Genomic DNA, 22,445 nt, shown 5'->3' on the forward strand with positions numbered 1-22,445 from the left:
TCGCATATGATTGTGAATTATACATTTAATTATAATAACAATCAACCATGAATGAAGATAATAATTTCTATTGAGCATGCATTAGTGAAATTTAAGCACAGCATATTGTTTAATCATCATTCATACCTTGACCTCTAAATATAAAATGTACACATGGGGCTGCATTTAGTCCTACTGTTGTGGCACCCGCTGATGAACCCTAACATTGTCGGGGATCTGGTGCAGGTAGGTGGCAGTCAGTTGGTGGTGGGTATACTCATGAATGCGGCCAAACGACAAGTTTCCAATTTTGCTACCTTCCTGCCATTGACTTAATCATTTACAGTCTTTCCATCCACCGCCAGTAGTCTTAGTTGCGGGGCCTCCCATGCAACTTTCAGTGCCCACCCATCATCTTGCCCACTCCAGCGAGCTCCACAAAATCCAGTGCATGATGTATATCTGCTACTAAATGCTAGGAATTTACAAGTCTCTCAAAGACTTACATTATACATGCAACTTACATTTGTTATCAACCTTCCTTCCAACAAAATGTTACAAAATAGGAACAGAGCATTCAACCTATACAGTTGGGCATTTCATCTAATCATAATTCAGCCCTGTTGTAACAAGATCTTGGTTATGACTGGCCAAAAGGTGACATTCACAGTGCAGCCACTAGAGGATGATATTCCTAACAGTCATTGAAGGATAGTATTTAAGTCTAGACACAGCTGACAACTGTCAATGGTTGTGCTCAATGGGCAGTGGGATAATGCTGTTCAAGGGCAACATAACATGAAAGTTAAATCTTACAAAACATCTTTTTAAAACTGTTTTTCCCTTCCTTCAATATTTTTTAACTTGCCAGCATTTAACACACAGACTGACTAATAAAACACTTCCTCCATTAACTTTAAAAGTAGCTTTTTTTTAAAGAGGTGCTGATCTTCAAACATTAATTATAATTCAATCCATTCTAACATGGATATAGTTTGGCTGAGTGTATTTTCCAAGGCAAAGGGTTATTTTGTGAGATTGGCCATCCCATACCAGGCTGTTCATAATCCTCATTTAACCTTTCAGGTCTTAATTTGGAAAATTGTTTAAAGTTTATTTATTAGTGTCACAAGTAGGCTTAAACACTGCAATGAAGTTACTGTGAAAATCCCCTAGTCGCCACATTCCGATGCCTGTTCGGGTACACTGAGGGAGAATTTAGCATGACCAATGCACTTAACCAGCACGTCTTTCGGACTGTGGGAGGAAACCAAAGCACCCAGAGGAAACCCACGCAGACACGGGGAGAACATGCAAACTCAGCACAGACAGTGACCCACGCCAGGAATCGAACCCGGGTCCCTGGCGCTGTGAGGTAGCAGTGCTAACCACTGTGCCACCCTTATTCACAAGGATACTAAAAACAAATATTTAATATTTAGTACTTCGACACAAGTAGAGTGAAGGGACCTTTGAAAATTTCTCAAAAGTTAATTTAAAATAAAAAAGTTAATATTGATTGCCAATGATTATTATTAACAGGATTGTTTGATGTTTCTCAAGTTGGATTTTAAATGATAAAATATACAACATGATATAAACAGTTGAAGAGGTTTTATTAACTTAATTTTATTTTGTTGTCTGAAACAAATTGATAAGAGGTTTGACTGAAAGGCTGTTTTGCCAGCTGTGATTTTGCAAAAATGTCGAGTTAATACAGTTGAAATGGACTTGAATTATTCTTGAAACATACCAACTCCAGAGTTGTTGAAGATGCTGGGCAGGACTAGCATGATGTGATTTGGCCAATATTTCTTGTACACTGCCATTTCATACTCCTTGATAACTAGCACATGCAAATGGCTAGCACCATCCATAGTGTGATATAGATTGAAGAGGCCGTGTTCATGACGCCCAGTCGTGGGTGTAAAGATGGGACTCTTTATGCAGTCTGGATTCTGGGACAAAACAGATGTTTGAAAGTGTCATGCCGTGGTTCAATAAATGTATTTGCAGGAGTATTAAACTGGAACTTGGCAAGAAATATTAATTAGTGTTTTAAAGCAGTAAAGGATTTGTTTAAGCTTTTCTTTACTCTGGACATCAGTAGGGTCAAGAAGTAAAGATTCTGCTGAATTCATCTTCACCATGCAAACCCAGAAAGCTTCTGGAGTTTTTTCTCACATCTGTCCTCACCTCATCAGGCATAAGGAATCAGCCTCACTGCTGCACCTTTCAGAGATGAGGCAGAAACATATTACAAGACCAATCGATCCACCAAGCAGTGGGGATGATGTCCAAATACTTTAAAACTCCTTCCAATTAGGTTACAATCATTTCCCCCATGAAATACCATCAGAGACTCATTTCCTTCTCAAAACATCCAATGATCCCAGATCAGAAACTCCAAGATATCTTATGGAGTTAACCTAGACCTCAACCTTTCTTGATTTTTGCATTAGGGCGAGCATAAGGTGTTTCGCTCCAGATATGATTCAACTGACCCACAATGAAGCTTTCACTAAAACAAACTTTACTTTTAACAACACAGGTAAAATATAACAACAAGAATTAGCATAACTTTTATCAATTGGATATCCATAAACATGACAAGTTATAATATTTAACTAGCAATCTCTATAGTTCCAATGTAAGCCGTACCCCATAGACATAAATCCCTTTTTAAAATTAGCCCCAAAAAATATGCTCACATGGATGCTAGATTTCCAGCCTTTTAAAACCGTCTGGACAAATCCAAAAAGAACATCTGCCTTCTGACTCTTATATAGCAGTTTCCAGAGAAGCATATATCCTCAAACAACAGAACTTCAGAGAAATATTCATAGTCTCTGGCACATCCCAGATTCCAGACTTAGAGAGATCAGAATTGTTTCTTCATTTAACAGTTTCCAAAAAGCAACTGAGCTGAGAGTGTCTCTCTGAGAGCCTAGTCTTGGCCAGTCACCTGATATTACTGTCAATCAACCCAATCAATCCCTACTCTGCAAAACCGTAAGGCAAAACACTAAAAACAGAAGAACAGCATTGGTCCAGATTAAAACAAACGTTCTAGCAATTAGGAGAAATTATGCTGCTGTAGTAACAATACAGGGCTGCCGGATACAGACCCAACAACACCAGTGTTAGGACAGACTGTTAAAAAAAATCCTGCACAGAAACATGACTAAAATACATTTCTTAAAGGCACAGCGCAGTCACAGAATGGACCACTGAACTGACCATCAACATTACAAGACAGATAAACTAAAGTCAAGTATGTTCCCACTCCGCATTCACATTTATCTATCAAGAAATAGATTTTTTTCACTCCTCCCTTCCTTCAAGTTCATATGTATGCTAGTCCCGACCATTTCAACTAGAGCCTGGCCAAAAGCAATGCATGCTATCTGCAATGTTGTGAAATTGACAATGAAGCTGGTCAAATGATGGCATGCATCCGCAAAGAGATTTTTCTCTCCCTTCTGAGGCATTGGAGTTCTAATCTTTAACCCAAACCAAAAGTTGAATGAAAGTCAGGTATTTTCAAATGAACACAGATAAAAACTATCCATTTCAGGTTTGGCATTTAGGTTGGGTCACACATGAATCAAAAACAGAAGTGAATAAGAGCAGAGGGTTTTTACCTGCCACAGGAAGGGTCTAATTCATTCTTATACTTAAAAACCTCATTGTGTCGATTGTTCAATTTGTATGAGCAAGGGGGTAAAGGGATGGAAATGTAAGCAATTGCCCAGAAAGAGTGAAAGAAGGGCAAATGTCTTGCGGTAATGATATTAGCTGCTCCCATGTATTTTCAACAGGAGGAACAGAAACAATTTTGATGGAAATTATCTTTAACGACATAGATCATTTCCCCCATCTAAAGGTCCTTTTCTTCCAAAGCTTCTGTTCCCACTCTTGTTCTTTGCTCGTCCATCCTGAAATAACTCCTCAGAGGCCCGCCTCCCTTCACCAAACTTAGATTTATTTACATAGTCAGTAACACTCTGATAGGTACTTGCTCGACAGAGTATAAACCCGGGGTGTCAGTGACCCTGACACTCCACATTATATACACAAGCAGGGCCCGCCCCCTGATAGGCCACCTCATTACTGCCTTAATCAAGGCGCTCATATTCTAAGAGGGCCACCTCGTGGGCCTTGTTAAAGTCAATACACATCCCTTCTCCACGTGCCACTTCATCCTTGATATTTGCGGAAAACTAGAGATAAAACCAACAATCTGAGAGAAAGCATTGTTAAAACTGCCACAGAACCAAACTACATGTATCTGTTCCATAGGGAGATAGCATCTGTCTCAACCTAATAGTGGAAACCAAAGCCTTTAGCACTTTACATTTCAGGTATTCGACAAAAAACATTGCCTAATTCACCTCAATCCACAATAATTATTCTCAGTTGCCTCTCCAGAAGCTAGAATATAAATATTCAACTTCCTGCAAATATTAGTAAAAGGTAATAAATAAACTGTCAAAGTGTCTAAGTATTCCTGTTGGGTCAGCCATCCCCTCATTATAAGCACAACAAATGGAAAATAAATTGCAGTTCTATGTGAAGATCCCATGATAATTTCTCACCTTGTCAGTAACGAGTGGCAACCTCATACTTTCCAACTGGCCTCCAGGTTGACTGAAAATAAAATTATGTTCCTTGGATTTGGGAATAATAAAGTGAAGCTGGACTTCCTCTGCCAGCATTGAGCAGGAAAAGGTGAAGGCATGGAGTGTGGAATCATATGGCTAACAGAAAACAAACAGAATAGTGAAATTAGTTCTCAAATACATTTTGCCCTGAAGAAGAGATAATTCTTTACTGTACTTTATATCTGTCTTTCTGAAACCAAAGGTAATGATATGCCAGATCCTGTGCTTCACCGGACTGAGTCCTGGGATGGTAAGAGTGTCCTGTGAGGAGAGATTGAGGATTTAGAAGAATGAGTTGCAATCTCATTGAATCATGCTAAATGCTTGCAGGGCTCAACAGGGTAGAAGCAGGAAGTTTGTTTCCCCTGGCTGCACGGGGCAGGGGGAAGGGGGCGGCGGTGTTATTCTGGAACCAGGCGAACCAGTCTCAGAATAAGAGGTCGGCCATTTATAGGACTGAGGCGAGGAGAAATTTCTTCACTCTAGAGGGTGGTGATTTTTTACAATTCTCTACCCCAGAGGGCTGTGAAGGCTCAGTCATTGAGTATATTCATGACAGAGACTAATAGATTGCTAGACATTACAGATATTGAAATAGTGCAGGAAAATAACATTGAGGTAGAAAATCAGCAATTATCCCGTTGAATGGCAGGATGGCCGAATGGTCTTGTCCAGCACTCATGCTCCTATCTGCATTTTAAGAATCAAAAATTGGTGATTTATTTAGTATACGGATGTTTACACAATGCACAGTACCAGGTTACATGACAATGTACACTGTCGTTTATATTGCTAGTAATGAGCACATGTCATTACTAGCAATATAAGATGTGAAGGCATAGGACCCTTAAAAGGTGAAGGGGGAAAAGTTTGTGCGGAACCGTTAGAAATGGCGGAGCTGCTTAATGAATACTTTACCTCGGTATTCACGGTGGAAAGGGATCTGGGTGGTTGTACTGCTGGTTTGCGGTGGACAGAAAGGATCGAGCATGTGGACATAAAGAAAGAGGATGTGTTGGAACTATTGAATGGCATCAAGGTTGGTAAGTCGCCGGGATCGGATGGGATGTACCCCAGGTTACTGTGGGAGGCGAGGGAGGAGATTGCGGAGCCTTTGGCGATGATCTTTGCATCGTCGATGGAGACGGGAGAGGTTCCGGAGGATTGCAGATGTGGTCCCTATATTCAAGAAAAGGAACAGGGACAGCCCGGGAAATTACCGACCGGTGAGTCTAACCTCAGTGGTTGGTAAGTTGATGGAGAGGATCCTGAGAGACAGGATTTATGATCATCTAGAGAAGTTTAGTATGATCAAAAGTAGTCAGCACGGCTTTGTCAAGGGCAGGTCGTGCCTTACGAGCCTGGTTGAGTTCTTTGAAAATGTGACCAAACACATTGACAAAGGAAGAGCGGTGGATGTGGTCTATATGGACTTCAGCAAGGCGTTCGATAAGGTCCCCCATGCAAGACTTCTTGAGAAAGTGAGAGGGCATGGGATCCAAGGGGCTGTTGCCTTGTGGATCCAGAACTGGCTTGCCTGCAGAAGGCAGAGAGTGGCTGTGGAGGGGTCTTTCTCTGCATGGAGGTCAGTGACCAGTGGAGTGCCCCAGGGATCTGTTCTGGGACCCTTGCTGTTTGTCATTTTCATAAATGACCTGGATGAGGAAGTGGAGGGATGGGTTGGTAAGTTTGCTGACGACACCAAGGTAGGTGGTGTTGTGGATAGTTTGGAGGGATGTCAGAAGTTGCAGCGAGACATAGATAGAATGCAAGACTGGGCGGAGAAGTGGCAGATGGACTTCAACCCGGATAAGTGTGTGGTGATCCATTTTGGCAGATCCAATGGGATGAAGCAGCAGTATAATATGAAGGGTACCATTCTTAGCAGTGTAGAGGATCAGAAGGACCTTGGGGTCCGGGTCCATAGGACTCTTAAATCGGCCTCGCAGGTGGGGGATGCGGTCAAGAAGGCGTACGGCGTACTGGCCTTCATTAATCGAGGGATTGAGTTTAGGAGTCGGGAGATAATGCTGCAGCTTTATAGGACCCTGGTTAGACCCCACTTGGAGTACTGCGCGCAGTTCTGGTCACCTCATTACAGGAAAGATGTTGAAGCCATTGAAAGGGTGCAGAGGAGATTTACAAGGATGTTGCCTGGATTGGGGGGCATGCCTTATGAGGATAGGTTGAGGGAGCTTGGTCTCTTCTCCCTGGAGAGACGAAGGATGAGAGGTGACCTGATAGAGGTTTACAAGATGTTGAGAGGTCTGGATAGGGTAGACTCTCAGAGGCTATTTCCAAGGGCTGAAATGGTTGCTACGAGAGGACACAGGTTTAAGGTGCTGGGGGGTAGGTACAGAGGAGATGTCAGGGGTAAGTTTTTCACTCAGAGGGTGGTGGGTGAGTGGAATCGGCTGACGTCGGTGGTGGTGGAGGCAAACTCGTTGGGGTCTTTTAAGAGACTTCTGGATGAGTACATGGGATTTAATGGGATTGAGGGCTATAGATAGGCCTAGAGGTGGGGATGTGATCGGCGCAACTTGTGGGCCGAAGGGCCTGTTTGTGCTGTGGCTTTCTATGTTCTATGTTCTATGTCATCTCACGATAAGTTCTCAAGCAATTTGAGTGGGATATGATGCAATCTGGAAGGTTATAGTTGCCTGAGCTGACTTGAACTAATTCAGTGAATTTAAAAATGTATAAAGTATGTGTATAATATATAATTGTGCGTATATTTTTCCTTACCAGGGTGTCCCCATAATATTCCACCCATTAACAGATCAGTATCAGAAACATGCAGAGCATGAAGCAGAATACTTACAAATTAAAATCTGATACCTTCTAACTCAAATTTATTTATAATGTCACTGAATTATGTTGCATTGTAACGTCTGAAAATGTAAACTTGAAAATGAGAATAAATTACAATCTTTAAAATGTAAATACCAATATTCAACTGAGAACTGTCAGTCACATAACATAACCTCCGGTCACATAGCATGTACCTCCGGTCACATAGCATGTACCTCCGGTCACATAGCATGTACCTCCGGTCACATAGCATGTACCTCCGGTCACATAGCATGTACCTCCAGAGAAGGGCCAAGACAGGGGTGAGTAACATAGCAAAAATGTAATTTTTGTCCATAGCTTCTTGTTTTACATCATGTCTCAGTTTAAATTAGTTTTACAATATCATGTTTAATATGGAAAATTTCCTTTCATTTAAAAATCAATATCTGCTGGAAAAAACCCCACAGTCATTGTGCCTTTAATATGTGCAGGTTGTGTGGACTGTGACTGTGGATAACTTTAATCCCAGACTTTCCTTCAAATCAGAAGCTGTTTTTTTGTGAAGAGTTATTTTATAGATATTGAAGCCCCACAGGTCGACCTGGATTTAATCTGGAATCTGCCAGTGGGTATGGAAGAAGTCAGGAATCTGCTGTTGGAAGGATGCGGCTGCATGAATCCCATTGTGGTGTGAGCTGGCCACTGGACCACCTGCCAGGCCAGCTCAGACATCAGGAAGCCCACTTCATCTGCTCCTCATTCAGGGGGAGGTACCATGTCGAAAAGGCAGAAAGCTCTTGGTAACAGCTCAAGTTCTGCCTGCAGGCTCTCTCAGGAAGCAAGGAGCATTCCAACTGAACCCGATGGCATCACCAGATATTTGAATATCACGACTAAAAATATGTGAAGGTCCAGGTAGAAGGAATCTCTTTGTTACTAAAAGCTCAGTCATTGGTATTGGCTTCACCAGAGTACAGAGTCCATCCCCTCCATTCCCCGAGGGTGAAGGACTACAGGATGAATGATCCCTATTGTGCTACACCTTCTCCCTTCCTTTGAAGGTAACCTCCAAAGAGCCCTTCCCCTTAGGGGTTCTAAAGTGTAATGCCACTTTAATGAGTGGCCCCTCTGTCTCGAGACTATGGACTGCCCTTTTAATTCTTTTGAACCAACATGTGGCTTAATATGTTCCTACCTCAGTCAGTGTGTTCAAACTTGGTAGCCTGATACTCTGAGAGGAGACAGCGCAGATCCCTGTGACTCACTCTCCTGCAAGTCAAAAGAGCTCTCGCAGTGTGGGGAGACACATTTAATTCCCCAGCTAGTTGGGGTCAGTTTCATTTAATCAGGGTGGCTGAATTAAAGCATGATTCATTCCATAGAAATTGCCTGCAAGTAAGTGGTTGATTTCAAAAATGTCTGAGGTTCCCACTGCTAACAGGCGAGTTTCCTGCTTACTTATCCTCCTGCCATCGGGAATCTGGTGCACAGCCTCCCGCGCAGTCCATCTGCTCCAGTGGGTTCCACAAAATCCAGCCCATTATGTGTATCAGTTACTTTTGTCTGGTGATTTTGCACACAAACAACTCAATAAATCCTGCTATGACTGTAATGTTGACTCTTTGAGGGATCAGGCTCTGAAAGTGACTTGCTTTATCCTCAAAGGTGGATTTCAAAAGATTTTGTTTGACCAGCTTGTTTGATTAAACCTTTGTGAACTGACTTCAGGCCACTATCCTAACTGATTCAACAACTTGTTTGTACGACTGCCCCTTTAAATGATAGATCACAAACAAACCTTTCCGATAACACTGCTTGCTGCAGAAAATGCTACTTTCAAAGTAACATATGACATAGTGGAAACCTCATGAACTATCGAGTAGCAATGAGACACACTCTGCTAATTTATCTGTGGTTCATGCCGAGCAAGAGCTTGTTTTTATAGAACCAGACTTTTTGCTCTGGGAATAAATAGTGGCCGGAATCTTACCGCTGTTCACACTGGCAGGATTTTCCCATCCCGCTGCAATGAACGGAGATTTGGCCGGTAAGATCATGTCCAGTATGTTCGTAGGATAAGTTCAGCTCAGCTCATGACTAGTGTCTTTTTTCTTTGGATTTCTGAACAACCTGCTATGTAAGTTATCCATACCTGGCATCTGGGACTGAAACCCATGTATTCATAGCACTGCTCACAGTGATGGTACGTATTGTAGGCAGCATACTTGGACAATCTCATTCGTGTTGTATGGCGTCGCAGATAGATGTCATCTTCTTTCTTATTCGCTTTACATCCTGTTAAGTTAGATAACTTTGGTAAGCAGCAGGCAGAAACATAGGAAGATTGGTTTCCCTCATTTGTTCCCCCAGTATGAAGCTTAATATGGTGGGAGTGCACACTTCCATCTATTCACTTAATAAAAAGAAAATCCCACTGACCCAAATACTGGACCCTGCCAAGAAAGTTCCACTCTGGGAATGCAAATTTCTGGAAAAACATAACTTGATGAGGAAAATAAGATCCCGATGAAAATCAGCGCGAAGAGGATGCTTTAGCCATGTAGTTTTAGTTCTACAATTCTGGATTCACTAGTTCACAATTAAGCACCAGCGAACATGTTAGTCTCATAAAATTAAATGCATGTTACTACCACTTCTCAGAGCTATGAGAAGTTGTGATAGGTCCCAGGAAGTGATGGTAACAGTACTATGGTGCCCCAAGGAGACAAAGCAATCCAGTTATGTAACTGAACAGAGAACACAAACTCCAACCTCCTCATCATCTCATCCTGCCCCACACCCCAACCCAGAATGTAACTTGCCTTGTGGCAAGTCCAAGTCAGTGCCGGTGACCCACAATGAACTGCAATTTATTTCTGAACTCGCGTGCTAAGCCACCTTCCTTCAAACTATATTTTCAACAAGTTAACTGTAAAGAAATAAAATTGTCCCAGCAGAGTGTCAGCTCTGATTCCCAGTGCTACGCTCATTTAACATCATAGGAATTACAGTCCAGGATTTAACGTCCTCTCCTTTACATGTGCTGTGTTGGGGCGGCACGGTGGCACAGTGGTTAGCACTGCTGCCTCACAGCACCAGAGATCCGTGTTCGATTCCCGGCTTGGGTCATTGGGCGGGATTTTCCGGCCACGCTCACCCTAAAACCGGAAAATCCCGCCCAAGGTCAATGGACCTTTGCATGGTTCACCCTTGCTTGCTACGATTCCCATGGCAAGCGGAATGTAAGAACTCCCCCCCACCCCCCCACATTGTCTGTGCAGAGTCGCCCTGTCTGCATGGGGTTCCTCTGGGTGCTCCGGTTTCCTCCCACAGTCTAAAAGACGTGTTGGTTAGGTGCATTGGCCATGCTAAGTTCTCCCTCAGTGTACCCGAACAGGCGCTGGAGTGTGGCGACTAGGTTATTTTCACAGTAACTTCATTGCAGTGTTAATTTAAGCCTACTTGTGACATTAATAAATAAACTTTAAAAAAATCTGAAGCATAACATCCTTGTCACCCGCTAGTGAGCTTCCATCCCACCTCTAACAACTCCGTTTGGAACTATATGTTACTGGTTAAGCACTGGTGAAATTTAAAATAATGAAACGATTGACCTTTGTTGTTTGCAAGGTCCCTCGAATAAACTGGGCTTGCATCTTCATACTTTGGATCATGAACAGTGCAGTCAAATAATAATTCACTGAAATTCTCCAAATCAGGCCACAGCGAGCTCTCTTTCTGCTGCAGGGCAGAATCTTCTTTGGCTTCTAAAAGATAAAATGGAAACAAGGAATAACATTTTACATATATCCGTTCAATTCTGCTTCTCTGCATTTCCAGTCACCAAGAATTAGTCTTCATTCCTTTTAATGTCCAGTACCATAATGCTTTTGGAAAATTCAGCATTTCTAAATATCGGAAAAGGAGGAATGTGCGGGTGTGTGGGGAGAGTGTGGGGTAGTGATAGTGCGTGAATTGTTCCTTAGGAGAGCTGGCACAGACATGATGGGCTGATAAGTCATCTTCTGTGTTGTAACCATTCTATTACTGTGATTCCCTCCATGCATTATAAAATAAACAATAGCCATATTATCTACTGAAAAGTTGATAACTGATTATGGACAACCTGACTGGTTGTCTCCTCCCTTCCTCATCCTCTTCAGCTGCTCACTCTATACCTGGCTGTGCCCTCATGATGGAGAGCTTGTGCACAGTGAATCAGACCATGATGAACTGTGATACTCCACTGAGTACAGCAGGCTTTTCCAAAGTGATACACGCAGTTGACGCATTGCGTAAGCACCCCAATGGTCTGCTCAATGACATTTTGTGAGGCAGCAGAGCTGGCATCACACAAATGCTAACTCGCATGTGAGCTGCAAAGCAGCATCATTAGCCAAATGGTTGGCCTTTATCACTCAGTAGCCACCCTCTAATTTCTCAGTTTGGTTCAAATGCAGATTATACAGCTGGTGCAGAAAAAAGGCACAATGCCTTCTGCCAGGATGCTGGTCATTGACTTGCATGATGTCCGGAGTAAGGTCATGAAGCAGTCGGAAACTGAGGGGGTGTAACCCTTTGCAATCATGGTACATTTGCAGTCATGGTACATTTCTGAATTTGATTGGGAGGGGTTGAGGGCAGAAGGGGTGTGGGGGTAGGGGCATCAGCAGCCAGGGCAAGAAGTTTGTAAGTATGTCAAGATGCACTGTCAGAGATTCCATTAGTGAACACAAAAAGGATTTATTGATCAGAATTGTTCAGCAACCACATGGCTGCAGGTAGGCCCTACATGTCTCTTTTGCCTAAGAGAGCTCCATCCGCTGGGGTGATTCCCCACTGGATGAGTTCCAATTGGTCCCCCAGGCAATTTGATCTGATACATTGTCCTTAAAGGGACAATCACCACAAAGTAGCTCTTAAGTGGCCATTGATTTGTTGGCCGAGGCCTTGCCCACTACACAGAAAATCATGGCGAGATTGGGGGGCAGCAGCCGGGCAACAAGGAAATTACCCACAGAATTTTACGGGCCTCCCTCCCTGCTCCTTGCAAACCCGCCTGCGGGGTGTTGTGAAATTCTGCCCCATGTAATACAGGTGTACTATTCTGCTTCTAATGTGAAACCTGAATTTCTGTTTCTTTAAAGATGTGAATGCTAAGGTCACCGAGAGGATGTGGGCGTTCTTGCTTGTATCAAATAACTGCCTTTGTTTCTTTATATGTATTTTGCAAAGTGACAGTTTGAAACAGTAACTGTGACAGACAAGAAATGCATGCCATTAGTACCATTTTCTAATCTTAAAGTTACATGTGCAAAGATCCTGCCAGGGTCTACACTGAGGATAAAAGAAGCACTTACTCAGGTTAATCTCTTCTTCATCATAAACATCTACTTCCATCAATCGGATTAACATCCTCGATAAAATACTAAGGAACTGCAGATAAGCTCCTGTCTTCCCCACCTAAGAACAAAGATGTACATCAAAGGTTCAAAGCAAATTTACAAAAAAGACGTCAAAAAAAGAATCCTCCACTGCCAATGAAGAATAATGTGCCTGGGAAAATTTCACGCCGACATGAACCTTCGAGGCATGTTACAGAGGGCTGTGGGCACCCAAAGGTGACTGTGGTGCAGCTCGCCAGTGACAAAAACAGATGGTTGTGAGTTGAATCTCTCCCCCACAGAAATGCATAATTTTACAACACAGGAATCAGCCACTGACCCCACTGCACCTTCTTCAGTTCTCTGAAAGACTGATCTACTTTGATCCATTTCCTTGACTGTGACCATAACCTCTCAAATTCTTTTTCGCAACATATTCCAGAAATCCTACAGCTCAATTAGTATCTCCTGCTTTGGAGTCAGAACGTTGTGTTCAAAGTCCCACTCCAACAACTTGAGCACAAACGTCTGGACTAATACCTCAGCGCAGTGCTGAGACCATACTGTAATATTGCTGCCGCCATCCTTCAGAGAAGATATTAAATCAAGACCCCATTGTCCTCTCAGTTGGATGTAAAAGATCCCAGGGTATTATATTGAAGAAGAGCATGGGAGTTATCTCACAACCGATTAACTAAAAACAGCTTATCTAGTCATTATTGTTTGTGGGATCTTGCTGTGTGTTAGTCAGCTACTTTTTCTCATACATTGCAACAGTGATTACCTGCATTGGCTGGAAAATGCTTTGGGCCATTCTGAGGTTGTAAGAGGCACTATATAACTGCAAGTCTTTCTTTTGTTTCACACAAAATTCACACAAAGTAGCTAACCTTTCCTTTTAATTATTTTGTTAATCTTAAATTTATGCCCCCTTCATTATTAGCATTATAAAAGACCAAAGTCAGCTTTAACACAAAACGTTACCTGACAATAACATAATGTATAATGAAGTGTATTTTACCAGTTATCAAAAATCTGTGTTTCTTCTATTGTTCTGAAGTCCATAACCATCTTCCAGCGAGTCGTGGTTAATTTTTTTCATACCTCTTATTAACAGACTAACTGTGTATCCGAATTGACTCCCCAGAACGTGCTTCCATATCTGGTCTCCATTGGGAAGGAACTTGTCTTAAACTTCCTCAAACATTAAGAAATACATTGACCAAGTGCGTCAGCCATGGCTCAGTTTGTAGCACTCGCACCTGAGTCAGAAGGTTCAGGATTCCATTCCTCTTCCAAGACTTGAGCGCGAATATCTAAGCCAACACTCCAATACAGGATTGGGGGAGTGCTGCATTGCCAGTGGTGCTGTCTTTCAGATGAGACATTAAACCAAGGCCCCTTCTGTCCACTCAGGTGGGCACAAAAGATCACATGACATTATTTCAAAGAAGAGCTGAGGATATATCCCCAGTGTCCTGGTCAGTCTTTAATCAACATCTCAAAAAGAGATGATCTGATAATTATCACATTGCTGTTTACTTGAGTTTGTTGTGCATGTACATGGTATATACACTGGATATGAATGGAAACATCTGAGTTAAAGTTAAAGTTTATTTATTAGTCACAAGTAAGGCTCACATTAACACTACAATGAAGTTACTGTGAAATTCCCCTAGTCGCCACAGTCCGGCGCCTGTTCAGGTCAATGCAGCTAACCAGCACATCTTTCAGAGTGTGGGAGGAAACCAGAGCACCCGGAGGAAACCCACGCAGACAAGGGGAGAACGTGCAAACTCCACACAGACAGTGATCCAAGCCAGAAATCGAACCCGGGTCCCTGGCGCTGTGAGGCAGCAGTGCTAACCACTGTGAGGGCCCCAAATATTGGGCCCAAGACCTCACTTGAATAGGAACATACTGCAGAAGAAACCCAATAAAGCAACTGATGAAAGATTGGGCCACGGTTAGTGCTGCAGTATCCCATTGCTAACTGCGGTGGGGGATCACAGACCTTCCTTGGCAGGGGTGAGAAGTTCTTGGGGGAAGCATCAGTAAGATACTCAGTGAGAAGCATTCAGAACCAGAACTGCTCATGCTTTTAAACATGGATACTGTACGAGAGGAGAACACCAGGTATCACGAGCTTCTACAGGAATCAGGATGGCAGCAACAGCTTACAGTGGTCCATGGAATCAGGGCTTATTGGTGGCATACCTGATCCTCCTGGCTCCACATGCAGAGATAACTACGCACCTTTTTGACTGTGTGTCTGTAGGATTGGTTTCCCTGGGATAGTGCCAGCTGCCTCAGGACAAACTAATCTTGCAGCAGGAACTTCAGGCTGGTATAAGCTTCCTTATTGGCATATTCAAAGGGTCTAATCGTTCCTTCAGACACTGCTTAAGGACTCCTTTCATTTTTCCTGACACAATATCGCAGGCAGCACAATTCTGGTAGGATGTGTGCAGCCCTTTCTTGCCCACCATACTGGAGACAAAATGTCAATATACCATCCGAAGAAGCATTGCTGAATGGCCTAATTAAAAGCCCACCATGTTTATCAATGATTTGGGTATAAGCCAAGTTTCAAAATAGGAGTTAATTCTTTAGGAGACCGAGAGAAGCTGCAAAGGGGTATTAATTAAGTTGGGTGAGAAGGAATAAAATATGGCAGATGGAATTGGCTGTCGGTAAGTGTGACATGTAATTGAAAAACAATAACTGGAAAAAGCAAACATCTACAACTGCTGGAAACAGATAACAGGTCCGTCAGCATCAGTCAAAGAGAAAGGACAATGTAACATTTTGGGTATAACCCTCTATTAGAACTGTAACAAAATGAACAGCACTTCAGATAGAAAAAAAATAATGAAAAGTGGGAGGCAGGGGAAAAAAACACCCACACTAGGAAGGAAGTGGGTATAAAAGCCAAACTGGGGTTGGTTCGGTGGCTCAGTGATATTAACAGGAGATGATAGGAAGAAGCATAATAAAAGGAATCCATGACACAAGAGAGACAAAGAATGTGAGAATAGAAGGGGGAGGTAAGTCACATTGAAACAAGAGGAACTGACAAAGTTGCATAGGTTTCAGTGATCTAAGGAGAAGAAAAGCAGACCGACACTGACAATGTCGTCTATCCTTTTTCCTTCAATCCCCTTTCCTTTTTAAATCCCCTTTGTTTTGTTCTCGTTCAAACAAAGAAGTGCACCCCAAAAATTAACCCAACTGCATTCTCCAGGGTAACTTTGGGAAAATCAAATAGAAGAAATAGAACAAGCAGTTTCTTAATTATGGGAGATGAACCTACCTGTGGGAACCCTCCCAAAACCACTTGAAGGGAACAAGTAATATCAATTGTTAGAATGTAACCGGTGACAACTTTGCATTGGATGTAATGTGACCAATGGGAACAAGATGACCCAGTAAACCATGGAACAAATTACAGAGTGATGTAATAGTCAACCGACCAGCTGATTCACTATAAATAAGGAACTATGTAGAATTGTGGTGAGCTTGGAGAGGCCCAGGGCGAGGCCCCAAGTTTGGAGTAATTATGTTTCTTTATTAAACCTTTTCTTTGATTTATAAGTTGGAGTAAGTTTTGTTGTATTTTCATTAGCTGCATTTTGAAGAGTTCCTTCTGAAGAAACATCAATCGCCATTTTAAAGCACATTTTATTTCATATAGTCAAGTTCCATATGACCTCCTTTGGTATTACCCGAATTCTTTGTTTATCCATTACTTTCCATGTGCTTTTTGAACTGTCATATTATACACCTAATTGTATAGGGGGTGTCCGTGGGACTGGTTAACAAAAACAAAAGTACCAAAATTTATCGACTGTTTTGATAAGCTGGGAGCTTAGAAACAAGGTGCTGACAATTTTATGTAGTAAGAAGATAGAACATAGAATAGAACATAGAACATTACAGCGCAGTACAGGCCCTTCGGCCCTCGATGTTGCGCCGACCTGTGAAACCAATCTAAAGCCCATCTAACCTACACTATTCCAATATCATCCATATGTTTATCCAATGACCATTTAAATGCCCTTAATGTTGGCGAGTCCAGTACTGCTGCAGGCAGGGCATTCCACGCCCTTACTACTCTCTGAGTAAAGAACCTACCTCTGACATCTGTCCTATATCTATCACCCCTCAATTTAAAGCTATGTCCCCTCGTGCTAGCCATCACCATCCGAGGAAAAAGGCTCTCACTGTCCGCCCTATCTAATCCTCTGATCATCTTGTATGCCTCTATTAAGTCACCTCTTAACCTTCTTCTCTCTAACGAAAACAGCCTCAAGTCCCTCAGCCTTTCCTCATAAGACCTTCCCACCATACCAGGCAACACCCTGGTAAATCTCCTCTGCACCCTTTCTAATGCTCCCACATCCTTCCTATAATGCGGTGACCAGAACTGTACGCAATACTTCAAGTGCGGCCGCACCAGAGTTTTGTACAGCTGCAACATGATCCCATGGCTCTGAAACTTAATCCCTCTACCAATAAAAGCTAACACACCGTACGCCTTCTTAACAACCCTATCAACCTGGGTGCCAACTTTCAGGGATCTATGCACATGGACACTGAGATCTCTCTGCTCATCCACACTACCAAGTAACTTACCATTAGCCCAGTACTCTGTATTCCTGTTACTCCTTCCAAAGTGAATCATCTCACACTTTTCCGCATTAAACTCCATTTGCCACCTCTCAGCCCAGCTCTGCAGCTTATCTATGTCCCTCTGTAACCTGCAACATCCTTCCGCACTGTCCACAACTCCACCGACTTTAGTGTCATCTGCAAATTTACTAACCCATCCTTCTACGCCCGCATCCAGGTCATTTATAAAAATGACAAACAGCAGTGGCCCCAAAACAGATCCTTGCAGTACACCACTCGTAACTGAACTCCAGGATGAACATTTCCCATCAACCACCACCCTCTGTCTTCTTACAGCTAGCCAATTTCTGATCCAAACCGCTAAATTACCCTCAATCCCATGCGTCCGTATTTTCTGCAATAGCTTACCATGGGGAACCTTATCAAACGCTTTACTGAAATCCATATACACCACATCAGCCGCTTTACCCTCATCCACCTCTTTGGTCACCTTCTCAAAGAACTCAATAAGGCTTGTGAGGCACGACCTACCCTTCACAAAACCATGTTGACTATCCCTAATCAAATTATTCCTTTCTAGATGCTTATAAATCCTATCTCTTATAATCCTTTCCAAAACTTTGCCCACAACAGAAGTAAGGCTCACTGGTCTATAATTACCAGGGTTGTCTCTACTCCCCTTCTTGAACAAGGGGACAACATTTGCTATCCTCCAGTCTTCTGGCACTATTCCTGTAGACAATGACGACATAAAGATCAAAGCCAAAGGCTCTGAAATCTCCTCCCTAGCCTCCCAGAGAATCCTAGGATAAATCCCATCCGGCCCAGGGTACTTATCTATTTTCACACTTTCCAGAATTGCTAACACCTCCTCCTTATTAACCTCAATCCCATCTAGTCCAATAGCCTGTATCTCAGTATTCTCCTCGACAACATTGTCTTTTTCCTGTGTGAATACTGACGAAAAATATTCATTTAGCGCCTCTCCTATCTCTTCGACTCCACGCACAACTTCCCACTACTGTCCTTGACTGGCCCTAATCTTACCCTACTCATTCTTTTATTCCTGACATACCTATAGAAAGCTTTAGGGTTTTCCTTGATCTTACCTGCCAAAGACTTCTCATGTCCCCTCCTGGCTCTTCTTAACTCTCTCTTTAGGTCCTTCCTGGCTAACTTGTAATTCTCAAGTGCCCTAACTGAGCCTTCACGTCTCATCTTTACATAAGTCTCGTTCTTCCTCTTCACAAGAGATTCAACTTCTTTAGTAAACCACGGTTCCCTCGCTCGACCACTTCCTCCTTGCCCGACAGGTACATACTTATCAAGGACACGCAGTAGCTGTTCCTTGAACAAGCTCCACATTTCAATAGTGCCCATCCTCTGCAGTTTCCTTCCCCATCCTATGCATCCTAAATCTTGCCTAATCGCATCAGAATTTCCTTTCCCCCAGCTATAACTCTTGCCCTGCGGTATATACCTAGCCTTTTCCATCGCTATAGTAAACGTAACCGAATTGTGGTCACTATCACCAAAGTGCTCACCTACCTCCAAATCTAACACCTGGCCTGGTTCATTACCCAGTACCAAATCCAATGTGGCCTCGCCTCTTGTTGGCCCATCTACATACTGTGTCAGGAAACCCTCCTGCACACATTGGACAAAAACTGACCCATCTAAAGTACTCGAACTATAGCGTTTCCAGTCAATATTTGTAAAGTTAAAGTCCCCCATAACAACTACCCTGTTACTTTCGCTCCTATCCAGAATCATCTTTGCAATCCTTTCCTCTACATCTCTGGGACTTTTCAGAGGCCTATAGAAAACTCCCAACAGGGTGACCTCTCCTTTCCTGTTTCTAACCTCAGCCCATACTACCCCAGTAGACAAGTCCTCATCAAACGTCCTTTCTGCCACCGTAATACTGTCCTTGACTAACAATGCCACACCTCCCCCTCTTTTACCACCTTCCCTGATCTTACTGAAACATCTAAACCCCGGAACCTGCAACAACCATTCCTGTCCCTGCTCTCTCCATGTCTCCGAAATGGCCACAACATCGGAGTCCCAGGTACCAACCCATGCTGCAAGTTCACCCACCTTATTCCGGATGCTCCTGGCATTGAAGTAGACACACTTCAAACCACCTTCCTGCCTGCCAGTACACACCTGCAACCTTGAAACCTTATTCGTGACCTCACTACTCTCAACCTCCTGTACACTGGAGCAACAATTCAGGTTCCCATCCCCCTGCTGAATTAGTTTAAACCCTCCCGAAGAGCATTAGCAAATTTCCCCCCCAGGATATTGGTACCCCTCAGGTTCAGGCGTAGACCATCCTGTTTGTAGAGGTCCCACCTACCTCAGAATGAGCCCCAATTGTCCAGGTATCTGAATCCCTCCCTCCTGCACCATCCCTGTAGCCACGTGTTCAATTGCTCTCTCTCCCTATTCCTCTCCTCACTATCACATGGCACGGGTAACAAACCAGAGATAACAACTCTGTTTGTTCTAGCTCTAAGCTTCCACCCTAACTCCCTGAATTTCTGCCTCACATCCCCATCTCTTTTCCCACCTATGTCTTGGGTGCCTATGTGAACCACGACTTGGGGCTGGTCCCCCTCCCCCTTAAGGATCCCGAAAACACGGTCCGAGACATCATGGACCCTGGCACCTGGGAGGCAACACACCTGCTGCGAGTCCCTCTCGTTCCCACAGAATTTCCTATCTATCCCCCTAACTATGAAGTCTCACAACAAGAGGTTAAAGTCCAACAGGTTTATTTGGCAGCACTAGCTTTCAGAGTCTCAGGCTCCTTCATCAGGTGAAGGAGCCTGATGAACCTGATGAAGGAGCCTGAGACTCCGAAAGCGTGTGCTGCCAAATAAACCTGTTGAACTTTAACCTGGTGTTGTGAGACTTCTTACTGTGCTTACCCCAGTCCAACGCCGGCATCTCCACATCATGACAATTTTATGAACAGGATCTGCAGGTTTCACTTGCACAGGGCTTCCACTCCATAACAGCAGTATTATCATTTCAATCATAATCAGGGGCCTTCCACGTGTGCACTTGCCAAAGCTACCAGGAGCTGATAATAATATATTAAAATTCAAATGGCCAGGGCCCATGAATTGTGCTCCTGTGAACAAAGAGTAATTTACAGTGAGCCAAAGGACCAGCACAAGTGCTTTAGGTTGGAACCTGCAGATCGGAGTTACAAAACACCCATTCGCCTTGCACTTGGTTAGAGCTGGATTTGCCTCAAACAGCTAGAGAGCTCACAAGACCATGGGGATATTTTTGCCCCTGACAACCCACCCCACCCTACCCCAGAGGGTAGTTTCTGAGTTTCAATCACAAGAATCCAAATGACCGCTTCCTTGTTTGCAATTGGAATGGAAGGAGAAACAGGGCAGACAAAAGGTGGGCAAAGCCTTTGAGGAGGACATCAAGCATGAGGTTTAGCACCGCCATCAGTGTGCCAACGCAGTCTTTGGTTACCGGAGAAAGAGAATATTTGAAGACCAGTCCCTCGGACCCAGCACCAAGCTCATGGTCTACAGAGCAACAGTGATATTCACTCTCCAATATGGTTTAAAGTTTTTAAAGTTTATTTATTAGTCACAAGTAAGGCTTACATTAACACTGCAATGAAGTTACTGTGAAATTCCCCTAGCCACACTCCGGCGCCTGTTCAGGTCAATTCACCTAACCAGCACGTCTTTCGGATTGTGGGAGGCAACCGGAGCACCTGAAGGAAATCCACGCAGACACGGGGAGAATATCCAAACTCCACACAGACGGTGACCCGAGCTGGGAATCGAATCTGGGTCCCTGGCGCTGTCAGACAACAGTGCTAACCACTGTGCCGCCCACAGTTTAGAGACATGGATTATGTACAGCAGGCACCTCAAAACCCTGGAGAAGTACCACCAGCGCTGCCTCTGCAAGATCCTGTAAATCCATTGGCAGGATAGGCGCACCAACGGCGCTGTTCACACTCAGGCCAAAATCCCTAGCATCAAAGCATTGACCACGTTCAACCAGCTCTGCTGGGCAGGCCACATCGCCCACATGCCTGACGTGAGACTCCCGAAACAAACACTCTACTCATAGCTTCAGCATGGCAAGTGATCTCCAGGAGGGCAGAGGAAATGCTTCAAGAACACACTCAAAAACCTCCTTGAAAAGATGCAACACGGCACAACTTCTTTGCACCAAGTGAGGAAATCGGAGCACCCACAGGAAACTCACGCAGACACAGAGATAACGTGCAAACTCCATACAGACAGTCACCCATGACCGGAATCAAACCTGGGTCCATGGCGCTGTGAGGCAGTAGAGCGGCACAATGGCATAGTAGTTAGCACTGTTGCCTCACAGTGCCAGGGACCTGGGTTCAATTCCCGGCTCGGGTCACTGTGTGAAGTTTGCATGTTCTCCCCGCGTCTGCGTGGGCTTCCTCCGGGAGCTCCGGTTTCCTCCCACAGTCTGAAAGACATGCTGGTTAGGTGGATTGGCCATGCTAAATTGCCGTTAGGGTCAGGAGGACTAGGGTAAATGGGGTTATGGGGATAGGACTTGGGTGGGATAGTGGCTGGTACAGACTTGATGGGCCAAATGGCCTCCTTCTGCACTGAAGGGATTCTATGAACATCCCCACCAATACCTGGGAATGCCTTACCCGAGACTGCCTGAAGCGGAGGAAGAGCATCTGGGAAAGAGCTGAACACCTTGAGTCTCATCGCCGAGAGAAGCTGAAGCCAAGCATCAACAGTGAAAGGAGAGCGTGGCAACCCGGGCACCCCACCCACCCATCCCTCCAACCACCATCTGTCTCATCCGTGATAGAGACTGTAGGTCGCACATTGGGCTCCTTAGCTACTGAGAACCCATTTTTAGTGTAAAAGCAAATCATCCTCGACTCTGAGGGACTGCGTAAGAAGAAGATTATCATGGCTTCTCCAAAGTGCAGAGTACAATAATTTAT

At 43.8% G+C, this 22,445-nt stretch overlaps 1 protein-coding gene across 1 annotated transcript in view; it reads right to left on the bottom strand.

The window, feature by feature from the left end:
- The window catches only part of greb1 (growth regulating estrogen receptor binding 1), a 161,598-nt gene that overhangs the window by 27,041 nt on the left and 112,112 nt on the right, over positions 1-22,445 (bottom strand). The window contains exons 22-26 of the mRNA XM_078213125.1: positions 12,797-12,899; positions 11,051-11,203; positions 9,589-9,731; positions 4,578-4,739; positions 1,733-1,937 (exon numbers count right to left, since the gene is read on the bottom strand). Coding sequence (XP_078069251.1) covers positions 1,733-1,937; positions 4,578-4,739; positions 9,589-9,731; positions 11,051-11,203; positions 12,797-12,899 — 766 coding nt within the window. The remainder of the gene's footprint in view (positions 1-1,732; positions 1,938-4,577; positions 4,740-9,588; positions 9,732-11,050; positions 11,204-12,796; positions 12,900-22,445) is intronic.

The sequence above is a fragment of the Mustelus asterias genome, chromosome 5 (assembly GCF_964213995.1).
Source record: "Mustelus asterias chromosome 5, sMusAst1.hap1.1, whole genome shotgun sequence".
NCBI classification, from domain to species: Eukaryota; Metazoa; Chordata; class Chondrichthyes; order Carcharhiniformes; family Triakidae; genus Mustelus; species Mustelus asterias.